The 16,796-nt window shown below is 53.8% G+C and overlaps 3 protein-coding genes across 4 annotated transcripts in view; 1 reads left to right on the top strand and 2 right to left on the bottom strand.

Moving 5' to 3' along the window:
* The window catches only part of DCAF1 (DDB1 and CUL4 associated factor 1), a 49,092-nt gene extending 47,887 nt beyond the window's left edge, over positions 1-1,205 (top strand). For both annotated transcript variants that reach the window (XM_048315502.1, XM_048315503.1), the window contains one exon: positions 225-1,205. In XM_048315502.1, the coding sequence (XP_048171459.1) occupies positions 225-283 (59 nt within the window). In that variant the 3' untranslated portion in view covers positions 284-1,205. The remainder of the gene's footprint in view (positions 1-224) is intronic.
* Positions 1,206-6,198: 4,993 nt separating this feature from the next.
* RBM15B (RNA binding motif protein 15B) lies at positions 6,199-9,262 on the bottom strand. The gene has a single exon (XM_048316133.1). It carries the CDS (start codon positions 9,224-9,226, stop codon positions 6,479-6,481), a length of 2,748 nt encoding a protein of 915 aa, XP_048172090.1. The 5' UTR covers positions 9,227-9,262; the 3' UTR covers positions 6,199-6,478.
* A 333-nt stretch (positions 9,263-9,595) lies between these two features.
* MANF (mesencephalic astrocyte derived neurotrophic factor) lies at positions 9,596-14,314 on the bottom strand. The gene is made up of 4 exons (XM_048315982.1): positions 14,190-14,314; positions 11,777-11,904; positions 10,869-11,010; positions 9,596-9,939 (listed from the first exon to the last, which is right to left on the bottom strand). The coding sequence occupies exons 1-4, from the start codon at positions 14,275-14,277 to the stop codon at positions 9,755-9,757; spliced, it is 543 nt and encodes a 180-aa protein (XP_048171939.1). The 5' UTR covers positions 14,278-14,314; the 3' UTR covers positions 9,596-9,754.
* Positions 14,315-16,796: the final 2,482 nt, after the last annotated feature.

The raw sequence follows: 16,796 nt of genomic DNA, 5'->3' as shown, positions 1-16,796 counted from the left end.
CCACCTTGTCAGGGGAAAAACCTGCCAGCTCATAGAAACTGCACTTGCTAAGCTGCTCTCCTTGAGCCTCTGTTTTAAGCAGGGAAAGAAAGCTCTGGTGCAGATTTCCTGGCTGCTTTTGAGTGGTTTGGAGCACTGATGGTGCTGCCAGGGGTGACCATCTCCTGTGCCTGGGCAAGTGCCTCTGCCACAAACCAAACATAACCCTCGTGTCTCCTTTGCAGCCGATAGCTCCGATAACTCCGACCTGGAGGACGACATCATCCTGTCCCTGAATGAGTGAGGAGCGGCTGCGGGCGGGGTGTGGGCAGGAGACGACGCTCCCTTCCCAGCAGAAGACCAGAGACCAAATTGGAAACCGACTCTGAGCACCCCAGCCCTACTTATCCTGGGAAAGCCTGAGGATCTCCTGCCGATCCGCTGTGTTGGTTTGAGTCAGTTTGAGGCTCGGGGCTAAGTCTCAATAAAGAGACCTGGGGTTAGGCCTCATTTCTCTCTGCCTTTTTTTTTTTTTTATTTTTTATTTTAGGCTGAGATGACTCTTCAAGGAAACTTCTGAAGATATTTCACAATATATTTTCTTTGTATAAAGTTCTTTCCTAAAGAACAGAAATAGTTTTATAAAAAAAAAAAAGAAAGAAAAAAAAAAAGGCAAGTGTTCTAGTAAAGAGGGGAGACCTTTGTATTCCTGTAGTACCTTGTTACCATGGGGTAGGTTTGGGGAGAAAAATTGTTTAAAATTAAAAGAAATTAAAATTTATGCAACTACTAAGTGAAATAAGAGGATCATGGTTTCTAATATTGTTGAGGAGTGAGAATATTTTTATTTTAAATATGATTTTATTTTTAAAAAAGAAGAACTACAGGTGTTATACCTGCTAATGCACCAGTGTGTTCCAGATGCTTTTGTCCTCCAGGGAAGAGCCCCTGGGGTGTTTGCTAATGTAGATTTGCGCTGTGATACCAGCTGTAGTGGGAGGCTGAAATCCTGGGTGGGCCTAGTCAGAGCCTGGTATTCCTGAAGACATGGGAATCTGGGATTGAAGTTTGAGCCCTTTTTCTCCCTCCTGCCCTTTGTGGTTCAAGTTTTTTAATCTTTCTTTCTCTTTTTTTTTTTCTTTTCCCTCTTGCCCTCTGTGTGGAAACTGCAAATTGAAGGCCTTTTTCTTTAATGTAAAGTGTATTTATTAAAAAATTAAATACAAGTCCTGTCTGTGTGTACGGCTGTGAATTGTAGCCATGCAAAAGCAGTGCTCCATGTGCCTGCAGGGCTTGGCTGAGAGCAGCCAGGTGTAGCTGGAACCTGGCTGCAGTAAGGAAGGGCAAAGGAAACAGGGGTTTGGGAGCTCAGCCTGGCCATGGCACAGCAGCTGTGAGTTCCAGTTCTGATCCCTTGGGTTGCCTGACAGCCTGGAATTCTCAGTGGCAGCCTCACCACTGTGTGGGAGCTGGATGATGCCACTGGGCTGTGGTTGTGTGGGGAGGTGCTCTGGAGCGTCCACTGCAGTTCAGGCAGGGAATTCCCCATCTCCCAGGGTGTGCCAGGAGCTGGGAGCAGCACTGGCTTCCTCCTGTGGTTTGGCATTGCCCAAGCTGCCCTGTGGCTGTTGGGGCAGAGCGCAAATCCTGCTGAGGCATGAGAGGAGGCCCTGCCCCTCAGAACAGGAGGAAGAGATGGCAGTGGAGTGTTTTACTTCACGGTGCAGCACCCAGCTGTGCAGCTTGGGCCTGTGCTCAGAGCTGGCACGTGAGGGTGCTCTCTGCTTGCCTGGACAAGGCCACGACTGTGCTGTTTATTCCCAGGTGTTCAGATAACATCCACTCACCCTTTAAACCTTTCTCTGTTTTGGCCCTTTTCAGAATAGGGTGTGAGGCAGAACAGGGAACTGGAGACTTCTCACTCCTTGACACTCCAACCAGTTTTCCACCAAGAACTGCTCGTTTCCACTAAGGCTCAAGGTCTTACTGCTTGAAGAGGAAGGATTTCCTTTTTAACTGAAAGAAGGGATAGCTTTTTTCCCCTCCAGCATTGCATGTACTTAATGCACTTACCCAGGGCTGCTTGTTAATAATTAAAAAGAAAGGTTCTGCTGCAACTTAAAATGGATAATTGTACCCTATAGAGTCGATAAAGATGAGCAAGTTGTGATTATTACAGCATTTAAGACCAGCAATTGGAGCAGCATTCTGATTAAATGAGGGGATTGAAAATCGGATATGCCACCCAACAGCTGTGGAAGTAGCCCCTGCCTTACCAGAAACCATCCTACCCAACTTCACCATAGAAAAATGTGCAGCTCAGGAGGAGGAAAAAAAGAAAAGCATGTACTCAGCTACTGCTTCCAGGGAGAGGCAGTGCCAGCCGTCCATATATTGTTCTGGCATTATATCCCAGCTGTAACTGGCTGCATCTGCTGCTGATTTGGGCCTGGCTGTTTTGGAGAAATTTACCAGCTAGTTTTGTGAGACAGAACCAAAACACCTGGGATGGCACTCCTGTGTATGCATTTGACTTGAACCTGAGGTGCTGTAAGTATATGAGCCATCCCTCCACTCCCACACCTGCCCTAACTCCACTGAACAGAGCCAAAGGGAGTGGGTTTGGGCCTTACCCTGTGGGGAAGAAGGCAGGGCCTGCAGGTTACACCCCCCCCTCCCAAAAAACTGCTGAAGCAGCCCCCCAGCCCCTATCCCGAGCAGACCTGGCCTCTGAAGGTAAATACACGCCTGGGGAAGCTGCCTGCAGCCCATGCTACTGCCTTAGTTCTGGGGGTCTCACTGAAGAGTGCTGGGGAACAGGTGACTGCACCAACTTGGGTGCAAAGTGGGGTTCAGAACTGGGGACTAGCAGGGATCATTTTGTTTTAGTCAGGCCATAATTCTGCAGCTGCTTGGGATGGGGAGAATTCTCAGCATTTGGAAAATCACCTGCCACCCTGGCATCATGATTTAATCTATTTAAAAGCATGTTGCTTGGAAAGAATCCTATAATCTTCTGGAATACTCCCAGCACGTGGCTGATGTGGTGCCATACAGTATTTCTTCTATGCAGCAGTTACATACCCTGGCTTAGGGGGGAAGGAGATTTAAAAGTCCTGCCAGCTGGCTAAGACCTACTCCTCCCTCTGCATCAGAGGGGAGCAGGGAGGATGTTGTTTCCTCCCACAATGTGAGCAGATGAGCCCAGCACAGCCTGTGCCCTCTTGTCAGCGTGGTCCTCACTGTTCTGGGACCTGAGTAACTGCTTGGCCCATTTGGTGCACTGCAGCACCCTTCCATGGAACACAGCCTGTGGAATGCCCTGCCAGCACCCTGGGAGGGAGCAGCACATCCCTGCAGGGCTGGGGTTAAAAAATCTCCCACAGGCCAGGGCTGGGAGAGCAAGGTACAAAGCCAAGTGTAGCTAAGGGCAGTGACTGAGGCTCCTCAGCATGGGTTAGAGCGCATCCAGGGCTAGTGCTCATCCGTTTCAGTAGGAAAGACAGCCAGCAACTGCTGTTAAAGAGGCCTTGTAAGACAGAATGTTTGCTGAATGGGTGCTTAGAATAAAAGATGGGGTAGCTCAGTCTAAGCACTAACACTCTCAGACCAGCCCATCCACCATGACACACTCTGTTCCCCCTCTGAGTTTCAGATCACCCCAAGGAGCCAGACACCATTACCCTGCCATGATCACCTTACTGCCCCATTGTACTGGGCTGAAAGGCACCATCCTCCAAAAAACAACCCCCCAGCACTGCCTTACCCAGCACCTTCCAGCATGACCGAGGGGCTCAAGCCTCCCACCCCCCCCCCTTCTACTCCCCAGAACTGCTGTCCATCCCAGTTTAAGGCCCAAGGCTTTGATGCTGTAAGATCCAGATGCAGATTTATTTTGCTATAACTGCCAACCCTTTTTCAGGCCTGTTTCTCTTGGAATCAGCCTGGATACATGTGTGAAGGGATGGGATGGTGGACACGAGTCCAGGATGGGGCCTTTGGCCTCGGCACAGTCTGTTAAAGCCATGGTGTGCCTCCCTTGCCTGCTGGGGATCAGGGAAAGCTCAGGTCATTGTGGCAGAGGGATGCTGCTCCTTCTCTCCCAGGTGTCTTTCCCCTAACTCTCCAACTTCTCCTTTACACCTGTTAATTTTGGTAGGAGGGAGATTTGTTGGTCTCACATGCTCACAACCATCAGCCACCTCTCTGGGAACAGAAATCCCATCATTCAACTCTTTGTCTTCTAAACAACCCTCACTATTATTTACTTATTTCACCAGGAAACTGGGAGATGGGGGATTTTGGGCTGTTCCTCGGCTTCGCCAGCAAACAGTCACGGTTTTTATAATTTACTCATTTTTTTTCCTTCCCCTTTCTAGCACTCACACACCATAACACACACAAGGCCATGCCCCAGCACCACGAGCTGCAGCTCCATGCCATGCCAGCCAAGCAGGCACTTGTACTGGCACCACCTCACCACCTCAGTGTGCCCGGACACCTCCTAGGCAGGATAACTCCCACAGAAGGCTCTAATTGCTCTAGGACCGGCCACGAGGGGTATTTAATAGCACTTGGTTCGGGTAACACTGAACCGTTACAATTATTGACATTTGGCACTGTCGGGGACTCGGTCTCGAGGGTGGAGTCGGTGTCCCTATAACCGTGTGAAACCGCGGCAGCCCAGTGCCACCAGTACAGCCTGGCTGCTTCGGGCACTGGAGTTTGCCCCTCTGCTCCCACAGCACACTCCCCGAGCCCTGCTGGGAGGGGAGCAGCCAGCTCCCCTCTCTGACCCCTGCCTGCCCTGCATGGACAACACCCTCCACAGCCTCGGAGCTGCACTCGGGTGCTTAAGGACAGAATAATTTTCTGGGATACGGAAGATGCACCAAGTGAAATGCAACCCCCCAACCCCGTAAAACCAACCCACACTTGTTGATATTAATAATGTCCCTACAGCTGCAGGTTAAAAAGTGAAAAATAAAAGCAGCATTAGACTGAGTTATGCTCCCTGCTAAGTGGGTTGTGACACCAATCATACCTGAGAGCTGAGTTTTAGAAGGGCGTTTGGCAGCCCTCAGCAAGTTGCTGGGTCACAGAGATTGGTGCAAGATAAGTCTGGTTCTCCCACTCTGGTTCTCCCAATTTGTTCACTTGCTTACCATAAGAACAACAAAAAACCACCTGCAAATCTAAAGAAACTTTAAAATGTAACATTTTTAATCCCACACAATTTTCTGTAAGTCTCCTAAAATCTACAGGCATAATTTTAAAAAATAAAAATATCCCCAAACAGAACAGTGTGGATTTTAACTCCACCTTGGACTCATTACCACATCCTTATGGTGCTGAGCACTCAGGGGGTCTGGCCTCCCAACCAACCCCCTCATACCACAGACAGCAAGGGTGATGGATCCAGCCCATTTTAGAGCTCAGATTTGGATCTCCAGTGGTTCCTCTGTTACAGGTTACCTATGGTAACATAACACATTCTCAGCCAGCCAGGTGCATTTCTCTCTTTTTTTTAAGCCTGCAAACAAATCTTAACTTTAGGGGAAAAAAAATTTGCCATTTATCTTTCAATAAAGGATTCCAGGTAGTACAACATGATTGACTGCAAATGGGCACCTTCAGCTCACCAAACACCTTCATGCCCCTGGCTTGTCCACATCTAATATGGGCCCAAAAGGGTTCCCCCTTAAATCACATTTTTTTCTTCTGCTTGTTTTTCCTTTCATAAAAAATTGGGAATGTCAACTTTTATGACTGAGACATGTGCCAGGTGCTCTCAAACCTCACCAACTGGAATACAGGGTCCACTCCTTAGCAGCAAACCTTTTGCCAAGTATCAACTAATTTTTTGGTGTGTATGAAAAACACTTTTATTCTTGATCAGGATTTGCTTCCTTGGCAGGCTGGCTTCCTGCAAAGCTTCTATCCTCAGAGACTCAACAGCAAAGCATCCAGACTCAAATTTACGAAATAAAAAGCAAACAGGACAAAAAAAAAAAAATACAGACCCAACCTTTCAGTCTCTGATACAGCATAAAGAACCCCCCTTCCCCTCCCACCTTGAAGACACATATAAAGATGAAGGAGGTGCTCAAGGCTGGGATCTGAGAAACTGAACTGGGCTGGGGCCTCACCCGGCCTGGCTGCTCCTGCAGCACAGGGAACTCACCCTTCCTGGCCATAAGAACTCGGATACCGCACAAGTTTAGAAATCCATCAGTGAACAAGGCTTTACTGACAACTTTCATACAGTTAAAAAATAAAAATACAGAACAACAGCGGACAGTGTCACATATTAAAAACGAATAAAATGGGCTCTATTTAAAATTTTAATAGATATTATAGGTATTAAAATTAATTAGAAACTAAAAATCTTACCACTTTGGTCAAGGTGTTTTGAGCCTCAACCAAAATGATCAGCCTTAAAAACAACTGGGCTGTGTGACACACAAAGAAAACATGGAATTTGAAAAGACAGTGTGGGCTAGGCAGTGTCTTTGACTATAACTATCACCATATGTTCTTCTTCTAACTTCCCCAATGTCCTTAGTGCTGACTGGAGGTACTGCTGAGAGAACTCGCAAGGAGGGAACGCGTAAAGCATGCCTGTGCTGTCCCTGCCCTTTGCCCCTCCCACGGGCAGGCTGATAACCCCAGCAGCCTGCTTCTGTTTCAAGTAGGAGACCAGATTCCTGAGAAGCCGTCGCTGCAAGCCAGGCTCTACCACAGGGAAGGTCCCCTCGGCCCCTGCCCCTGCCGGGGCGGACTGGGTGGCCAGGAGCACGGCGTAGCCGTTGGGGCTGCCTTGTTTGATGCGCCGGGTGACTTCATCCAGCTTGGGCTGGTCCAGCCGAAGTCTCTGAGCGATTTTGAGCTGTGTCAACTTCCCGCCAGATGAATGGTCTTTGAGGAGTCCGTTGATGACACCGAGGTCTCCCTCCAGGATGTGCATAGAGGTGGGGAAGCAGCTGTTTTTTAGCACAAGAAGCCCATTCCAAGCAAGTTGCAGTGTCTGAGCATATTCTGATAAATTCTTTAGCTTTTTGGTCTCAGATTTTGGCTCCTCGTGAGTTTTTGATTCCGATTCACCAGTTCGATGATTGCGTTCGCTGTCCCTTTTTTTGGGCTGGGGAGTGTCGGCTGGCTCACGATGGGGTTTCTCCTCGGCCGCGTGACGATTGTTCTGGAGGGAGTTACTCTGCTCTTTCTCGGCTCCGGGGTCTGTAGTGTGATTCTCCTTGCGAGCCCTGTCAGGGCTGCGGTCTAGAGCTGGCCCACTGGCCTTTGTCCTGCTTCTGTCCTCGTAAGGCGAGTGAGTAGTCCTTCCGCGGTCACTGGAAAGACTCCGGCGTTTCCGCCTCTCTTCCCACGGTTTGGGCACACTGCGGTCGCCGTCGCTGCCCCAGCGCTCCCCGCTCCGGCTGCGCACGGACCGGCTGTAGCTCTCCAGGTTGTTCCTGCGTTCAGCATTTTTGGCAGGGCTGGCCCAGTCTGCCTCCACAAAGCTCCTGTCTCTGTCCGAGTACAGGAGGTGCGGAGGAGTCCTATCCCGCACCCTCAAGTCTTGCTCCAGGCTCCGGTGCCGGCTGTACCCGTCAGCCAGCAGCTCGTAGTGCACGGGGAGCGGTGCGGGCTGGTACTGCTGCGGGTATCTCGTCTCTTCTGCTTTGGCAAAATCCACTCGGAGCCTCCTCTCCGGTCCGCCCAAGGGAAAGCCCCTCATCTGCGCGCAGGCGGCCTGGGCAGCGTCCAGGCTCTCGTACTGGATGTAAGCGAAGCTGTCGCCCTTCACGTAGTCAATAGTCCTGATGCTGCCAAAGCGGTCAAACTCCCTGGCCAGGGCAGCCAGGGAAGTGCTGGGGCCAAGGCCCCCCACCCACAGCCGGGTGGTGGGGTTGGCTTTCCCGTAGCCGATTTTGATGGGGTTCCTGCCCACAACGCGGCCCGACATGGCCACCTTGGCCCGGTGTGCCATGTCCAAGTTCTGGAACTTGAGGAAGGCGTAGGCACCGCCCTGGCCGCGTGCGGGGCGCTTGATCACCACCTCCTCGATGATACCGTACTTCTCGAAGGCACGCCTCAGCTCCACCTCCGACACGTTGTGGTCCAGGTTGCCGATGAAGAGGTTGCGGGTGGCTCTCTGGTCATCCTCCGGCATCAGGTCTTCTTCGGCCACGATGGGGTAACTGTAAGGGCGGCCGCGCTCGTCGTACAGCCCGTAGTAATCCAGGGCCCGCTCCCGCTCCCGGGAGAGCCCGATGGCGGCCGCTTCCAGAGCGAAGGCGGCGGCGGCAGCGTGGCGGGGCCGGGGCTCCCGCAGCAAGGGGCTGGTGACCGGCGACAGCGAGCGCTGCTTGTATTGGTAGGCGCTGTGCAGGGGCGGCAGGTACCCCAGCGGCTCCGGGGAGGGCGCGGGGGGCGGCGTACGGCTGCGCCGGCCCCCGCGCAAGTACACGGGCTCCACCTTGAGCGGCCGGTCGTAGAGGAGCAGCTGCCGGGCCCGGGCGTGCCGGCGGGCGTCGCGGGCATCCCCGGGGTGTCGGAAGTTCACGTATGCGACGCGGCCGAGCTCGGGCGTGTGGGAGAGCTTGACACTGATGTCCCCGGCGCCCCCGCCCGCGAAGCGCTGGAAGAGGCGGAACAGTCCGTCCTCCAGCAGCTGGTCGGGCAGGGCCGCGCTCAGCCCGCTCACCAGCAGCGTCTTGTACTCGCAGGAGCCGGGCGGCTCCCCGGCCAGCCCGGCCGAGCCCCCGAGAGGCGCCAGCAGCAGCGAGGGCGCGGCGCCCGGCGGCGGCCCGGCCAGCAGCAGCGACGGGGCCACCACGGCGCCCGGCAGCGCCTTGGCCTTGGGCACGCCGAGCGCCCGGGACGAGGAAGAGGAGGAGGACGAGGGGGCGGCCTGGCTGCCGCCGCGGGCGCCCGAGGCCGAGCCGCTCCCCGCCGGGCGGTGGTTGGAGTCGCCGCCGCCGCCGGCGCGCTCATCGCCGCGGTGGCTGCGGGAGCTGGAGCCGCCTCCGCCGCCGCTGCTGCTGGTGGTGGTGCCGCCGCCGCCTCCGCCGCCGCCGCCGGGCGTGGACTTGTCCCGGCTGCTGCGGGAGGCGCCCGAGCTGCGGTGCGGGCCGCGCCGGCTGCTGCTCTCGCGGTCGCGGTCGCGGGGCCGCTTGGCGGCGGCGGCCGCGCGTCCGCCCGCGGCCCCCGGCGGGCTCGAGTCGCGGTCGCTGCCGCGCTTCATCGCGCCGGGCCCGCGGCTCAGGAGGCGCCTCCGGCGGCCGCCGCCATCTTGGACAAAAGGGAGCGAAGGCGGCTCCGGCCGCCGCGCCGCGCGGGCCCTACGTCATCGCCCCGCGCGCGCCGCGCCGCAAGCCGGCGTCACGGGGCCGTGACGTCACGCAGCACTTCCCGCCGCCCGCGCGCGACAGCGGGGCGGCCAATCAGGGCGGGCGGCGAAGCCCCGCCCCCCCGGCGGGCTGAGGGAGCGCGCACGGTGCCGGTCCGCGGATGGAGCGAGGGCGGGAAGGACGGGGGAATGTCGGGCCCCGGCAGGTGCGGGGTGTGGCGGGGGGGTGTGTGTCCCGTAATCACGTCACACGGCACGGCTCCGCCCGGTACACACCGGCGAACTTTAATGAAAGTCCCGTACAAAGCGCGGGGCCGGGATCGCCCCACAGAGCCTCGAGGTCGCCCCTCACAGTCCCCTTGCAGCCCCGGTCTCGCCCCTCAGAGCCCCGGCATCGCCCCAGGGTCGCCCCGGTCTCGGCCCTCAGAGGTCTGCCCGGGCGCCGGCCGCCCTCGGCGCGTACTTGGGCATCAGTTCGTGGATCCTGCGGATGAAGTCGGACTTCTCAGCACAGCCCTTGCACACCTCGCCCCAATCATCCAGGATCCTCCGCAGCTCCTTGACACGCAGCTTGCGCAGGTCGGCGGTGCTTAGGTCGATCTGCTTGTCTGCGGGGAGAGCAGAGCTGCGCTCAGACACACCAGGTGGGCGAGGAAGCCAAAACCCAAGAGGGAGAGAGGTGCCGGGGGTGGAAGGAACGTCTAAGTAAGGTTTTGGACAGCGATAAGGCTCTTAATGCTAAAAACTACTGGAAGACAGAAAGCTTGGTTGCAGTTTAGATGCAGGAGTTCCACAATAGCCCTGAAAGACCCTTATTGTACGACCAGCAACACTTCTCTTCCACTGGATAAAAGAAATGTAGCAGAGTGATTTCAAGGGAAAGATAAGAAAGCGACAACAACAAAAAGCTTTTCAGGAAGCAACATGGCCTTAGTAGGAGAAATGAGAAGTATAAAGACCCGCAATCCAAGGGGGGTCTCCAGGGGATGTAAGGGCAGTGATAAGGGAAAGCAGAAGGAGGCATTTCTACGCCTGTTTTTTGTATTAGTCTTTTCAGGTAGAGGAGTCATCTAGGAACATGAGAGTTCAAGGAAGGCGATGAGAAACAGAGAGTGGAATGCTCTGAGGAGAGACTAGAGGAGGTGAGAAAGCAGCATTTATCACCCTGCTGCTGGGAACAGGAGAGCAGCTGGGACTGCAGAGCTCAGCCAAGGGCCTGAGCCCCAGGCTGTACCACACACCCTCCCAAACACGACATTCCAAACAGCAATGTGAGCGCAGCAGTGCTGCTACACCTGGGAGTTAGTTATTCCAGGGCTGATCAGAGTCCCTGCAGAAGCCAAGAAGGGTTAGCAGCCAACAATCTTACCTAAGCATCTCCATAAAACTCTCTAGGATGTTCATGGAGAGCAACCCAAGTTGTGCAACCTAATTAGGCTACAAAACTCAGGACTGAGTAGTTGTAGGATGTTGCTTCACCCCCAGTCATCCACACCCCAGCAAATCATGGGCATTTCCTCTTGTGCAGGCAACTCACCGTATTTTAGTTCACAGATCTGACTGTCTTTCTTCTTTAGCTTCTCACAGATCTTTTCCACAGGGATGTGGTGACTCATGGGCTTTGATACCTCGTTAATGATTTTGGTGGCTGCATCACTTGTGGCCCCAATGTAATAGCACTAGAGGGAAGAAAAGAGTGAAGTGGGGATGCATGGAAAAAAAGCTTCTAAAAGCAGAGTTTTCCATCCCTGTCCTCATCTGGTTTTGCAGCTGGATGTTTACTGTTACAGAACCTCCCCAAGGGACTGCTAGAGCCAGGCAAAAGGAGCCTAACTGAGCCCAGGATAGTGAGCAGGTGTTTTCCATTGCATTGATTTTACAGCTGCTGAGGCTGGTGGTCTCATTTCTTAACTTTATAAAAACTGAACAGGATTAGGACTAAAGTCTTCATTCAAAGAAACTCTCTGGAGTGTTCCCCCTCTGCATGTCAGATGGTATTTCTGTAGCTCTCTTCCTTGGGGCTCTTCATTCACAAATTGCCTCTGGTTTTATTTAGGGCAAATTGGTTTTCCTTTAGTTTTCATCTAAACAGCCAAAGAGTATAAATATTTTAACAGCTTATACAGCACCCCAAATACCACTTAAGGGACAGGGAAGCCCTACAGCAAACAGAAGCTCTGTAATCTCCAGTGCTTCAGTAACAGTGAGACACAGGGCCAGCCAGTCCAATCACTGTTGACAGGATGGTGTTTTTTTACCTTTTTTTTTTTTTTTAAGGTGAAGAGGTTGAACTCCTCAAGTCCTCTCTTATAAAAAATACAGGACGAACTGTGGCCACAGAGCCAGGAGAAACAGCCCCTGCTGGGAAGCCATATCATACAAACTCAGAAGCGACAGTTTCCCCTCATTTGCAGGAGGCAAGTATTACTGACTCCCCCTACTTACCAGGCGGTTCTCTTTGCCCTTTGCTTCTTTGCAGGATTTCAAGAGCTCCTTTTCAATACTGGAAGGTGTGAATTCAATGTCGTTGTCCTTTAGACTCTGGTAGAACCTTCCCAGGAATGTGACACACACTGGAAGGGAAGATGGACGGAGTCATCAGCCAGAGCAGTAATCTCATGGCAGCTCTTAGAGGACACTTGTAGGGAAATGGAATAGGGGGTTTGGATAACAGAACTTTCCTGAATCTGCATTAGCAGCCAATGACTTCACCCATGTTTCAAAAAGTCATTCAGAGCATAATACATGAATCAACAACACACCCTGGTACTTTCGGTGGGTTTGTGACAATCTGAGAAATGAGATCCATGAAGTGTCCAGGGGCCTCTGTGCACTGTCCTGAGTGAGCACAGGATTGTATGATGGATTCAAACCCAGGCCCATGCAAAAATGTAAATTTAAATTTGTCTTGCTGCTTTGGGAAGCAATTTATAAGAACACGGGTGTTCAAACCCAGTGCTGATAGAAAACCAACTCTGTACATAATCCTCTGAGGCTCCCTGTGTCCTGACTTCAGTAACAGGGTATCACTGATTACCAGGCTGCTCCAGCTGAAATTACTTCCAAGAGAAAGAAATGTGATCCCATGCTATGTCCACATGGCACCTTTCTCTTTTCATTTCCACAAGCTTCTGATGCCGTTTCGGATGGAAAGAGGGAAGAGTCTTAGACATAACACCACTCCCACAAGTGCAGCTGCAGTTGAGAGGACAGATCCAAGTTCCTGCCTGTGGGAAGGGCTGCACAACTCGGTCACCACTCCTTCCCTTGGCAGCAGTCGCTCTGCACGTGCTCCAAAGCGCAGCAGCCCCGTGTATGGCTGGGAAGGAGGGCAGACAGCCTGTGGGATGACTGAGGGACACCCCGAGTGTCAGATTTTGGTCGTCCTGCTGCTCACAACTCATCTGTGGACATCAGCATCACCTGGACCGAGCACTCTGCAGCCCCACCAATTCCTGATCAGCAGCTGGGGATTCTCATACCTTCCTGTGCAAGACAAGTGCCAGGAACCATTCTGCCTCTAGGGAACAGGTGAGTTATGCCTTTTATGGGATTTGTTTACCCCAGCAGGAAGGGACTGGCAAATATTATTGTCATTAGCAACTTGTGTTCAACTCAGAACACAATGCATGGCACAGTGATTGGGCAGGACAGGAAATGGAGTATGGCCATCACAGAACTGAGCAGAAACTTTATATTAAAACTAGAACTAATTATAAGATGGGCCATTTTGGAAAACATTTTTTGTATGCATACAGCACCCTTATTTACCTCCCACCAAGCTGTCCCCAGTCACAGACACACTGATGTCCACTGTAAGCTGTCGGGGAAGTGAAAACCTTGGGAAGAAAAATCTTGCTGCAGGCAGTGACACTGATGGCCGTAGTAGGATAGAAACAAGTTCCAGTCTCGTGCTGGGACAGCAGCTGGAAGTTTTGATTTATTCAGTTCCCTCCCCTCATTCTGTCTTACTGTAGAGAAAGGATATTAGTATCCCAAACTCCCAACCAGCTACTAGAGCCCCACCTCAAGTTCCTCTTGCTTCACTTGGGGAATCTGTTCAGTTCGCTGCACAAGAGCAGCTTAATTTGCTGTACAGCTCAACAGGTTCCACCCCCGAGGCGTTTGTATTTCCGTGGTACACAAAGGGCCCGACTTGATTTGGATCAGCTGCTCACGGCTCCCGGCTGTGCGCACTGAGAGGACTCCGAGCACTCCGTGAACGTAAATACTGTGATGACTAACGGGGAAGTCCCGGCGAGGTCCGGATGAGTAACCTCACTCGCGTTCTCCTGCTCCCTTTGCCCTGGTCACCGTCACCTGGCCGGGACAGCCGGCGGGAAGCCCTGCCCCGCCAGTGCCGAGATGCGACAGTGCTGATCTCCCGGGCTGGAGACGGTCCGGTGTCCCGGAGTCGTCGCTCCTCTTTCCCGTTGGTACTCTACCGCTGACCCCGTGGAGAGGGACCGGCAACTTCCCGACAGAGTGCAAGACCCTCGGAAGGGAGATCCCGTCCCGGGAGCGGGGCACGGCTGGAAGCCCCGCCCCACCTGCCCCACGGGCTGCCCGGCGCACCGCCCCGGCACCGGACACCCCCGAGCACCGCCCCGGCACCGGCCGTCTGCGATCGGTGCCCGGCCCGGCCCGCCCGCACTTGGCAAGACTTGGGAGACTTTTCCTGCCGCTGGAGGCAGCGCTCCCGCCGGCCCGGCCCAGCCCTGGCGGCCGGGCTGTCACAGCCCCAAGGCTGCTCCGCGTCCCGGCCCCACAGACCGGCGGACGGGCCAGACTGCGGGAGACGGCGGCGAGGAGCGGCCTCCCCCCGCCGTGCCCGCGGGCCGGGCCCGTCCGCACTCACCCTCGCAGTCCCCGTCGCGCAGCGCTCGGCCACCGGCCGGCAGCAGGAGCAGGGCCAGCGCCGCGCAAAGCCCGTGGGCCGCCCGCATCCCGCCTCGCCCGGCAGCGCCCGCCGCACCGGCACCAGCGGCACCACCGCCCCGCGCCGGCTGCCCCCGCCGCCGCCGCCCCATTGGCCCGCTCCCCGCCCGGCCGCCACGCTCTCCGCTCCCATTGGCCGCGCCGCCACCGCCACGGGAGAGTTGGCGGCCGCTGATTGGCGGGAGGCGGCGGAACGCCGGCGCGCGCCGCCCCCCTTCGCTGCCATCTTTGTTAAGGGAAGGGCGCTCGCGCGCGCTCCCTGACGTCGCCGCGGGCGCCATCTTGGAAAGGGGCAGATCCTCACACCTCTGGGCGGGCGGGGCCGCCCTGGGCCCGGGCTCCGCCCCCCACCCCTCTCCCGGCTGTGGCGGGGCGGTGTCCGGCAGCGCGAGGTGAGGCTGAGGGGTCGCTCCAGACCTCCGGGTATCGTGGAGTCGGTGGGGTTGTGTTTGGGTGCCCCGGAGGTCGGCGGGGCAGAGGAGCCGCCTGGGCCTGTGGGATGTGTGTCCCGTGAGGGGTGGGAGTGGCAGGGACGGGCTCAGTGCCAGCACGGGCGCCGCCCGTCACCGGTGGCTCTGGGTACAGCCTGTGAGGTACAAGGACTGGATACTTTGAGGTGGGACAGCTGAGAGGTCAAAATAGCAACTTGTGTACACTTATTTCTAGCTTCTTGGGTGGGTGTTTTTGCAGAAAGAATTTGTTTGTTTGTTTGTTTAATTCCAACTTAATATTCTAGTTGCTCGGCCTTTCACGTTTTGTTCAGGGACATGGGGGGATTCTTGGGGTTCTGTGCCAGGGCCAGGAGTTGGACTTTGGTGATCCTTGTGGGGCTTTTCCAACTCAGAATATTTTATGATTCTGTTCCAAAAGCCCTCACAGTTTGTGCTGTTAACTGCCTTCAACAATCCCCAACACTGTGAGTTTATAACTGAAATCCCCTTGAAGTTGGGAGAGGAGCACACATCTGCCCATAGCTCCTTGTGCAGCTTTACATATAACTTTAGCATATCCTGGGATATCATTCCAGCGAAAGAAGGGAGAGGCAAAGTCACACAGCCCTGTACTGCAGCAGGGGAGCCTCCATGTAGCTCGGTGGGCTCTCTTGCACAGGCAGGCTCTTGAGGCAGCCTGGTGGGGCAGTGCCTAATCAGAATTTTCTTGCCGGTCATCAGGTGCAAGTGATAAGCCTGACGAGGTGACACAGTCAATTTGGGTAGGAGGAGCACCTGATTCAGTAAAGGTCCCAGCAGGTGAGCAGTAATTAGGACACTAATTGCCAGAGTACATTATGTGTTTATTAGGAGAGGTGGTTTTGCACATTTCTAGAGCTTGTTATCTCTATGTGTTTATTAAGATCGGTACTAATATTATTAAGTCAGTCCGTCATGATTCCCAGAATTACTCAGTATCAGAGTATTTTATGAAGATTATTGGCTTTTCTAAGCTTACGTTGATTGCCCACTAAAGTCACTTAGCTGTGCAGAGAAGTGGTGGCTTAAAGTGGCCTTGTTTCTTATCAGGATAGTGGCCAAAGGAACTGTGACATGAAGTGCCTTCTTAATTAGTTGGAAATAGGGCTTAAACTTAGAATTAGGAGAATTTAGGAGGGTCACGATAAGGACAGAGTTTACCTACCAAAATAGTGCAGTTATGAAACATGTTCAAACAGAGCAGGAATTTTATACATTTTTATGGAACTGGAGAGGAGTGATTTTATTTGGTTTTGGATTGGGAAGTGAGCCCCTGTATTTCAATATGGGATCCTCAAATGGGTCTGAGGAAGAACTCCTATTGATTTTTTTCCCTTCTTTTTATTTATATCTTATGTTTTAGCAGCTAGAATGGATTCCTCACATTTTACTTTATGCTTCTTTCTGATCCATGGTGAGGTTTTGGGGGCTCTGTTCGTTCCACCCTCTAGGCTCTGTCTCTCTGGAGCATTAGGGATTTGTCCTGTCTGAGACCTGGGTGATGGACAGCTTGTGCTGGTCCTCACTGTTGTTTCTTCCTAATATCCAGTCTAACCCTGGTCTTTGTCAGTGTGAAGCCACTCCCTCATGTTCTGTCACTCCAGGGCCTTGTCCAAAGTCCCTCTCCCACTCTCTTGGAGCCCCTTTGGGCACTGGAGGTGCTCTAAGGTCTGCCTGGAGCCTTCTCTGCTCTGGGCTAGTCAGCCAATTGAGTGGGCAGGAGAGTTAATTTGGCTTGGTGGATCTGTGGGGATTGGAGTTGTTGGGAAGTGAAGGTCAATAGAGGACGTTCCTGGCTGCTGTGGGGGCTGGAGCTGTGCTGGCTCTGCCGTCTGAGAACACAAATCTCTTACAGCAGTGGGGGGGATGAAGGGGCTCAGCCTCAGGTGTTGGGCTGCGAGGACAAAGAAGTGGGTTCTGTCAGGGGGGAGGGGAAACAGTTTGGGAAAATGTAATGCAGTACTGCTATGAATGAATGCTGAATAGAAGATGAAGTGTAATAGATCTACTACTCCAAATTTGGGTTTAATTTATGTGGGATTGACAGTAAAGCCCAT

The sequence above is a fragment of the Corvus hawaiiensis genome, chromosome 11, assembly GCF_020740725.1.
Source record: "Corvus hawaiiensis isolate bCorHaw1 chromosome 11, bCorHaw1.pri.cur, whole genome shotgun sequence".
Taxonomy (NCBI): domain Eukaryota; kingdom Metazoa; phylum Chordata; class Aves; order Passeriformes; family Corvidae; genus Corvus; species Corvus hawaiiensis.
Note: the sequence above shows the minus strand (reverse complement) of the source record. Positions and strands in the feature narration are given on the sequence as shown.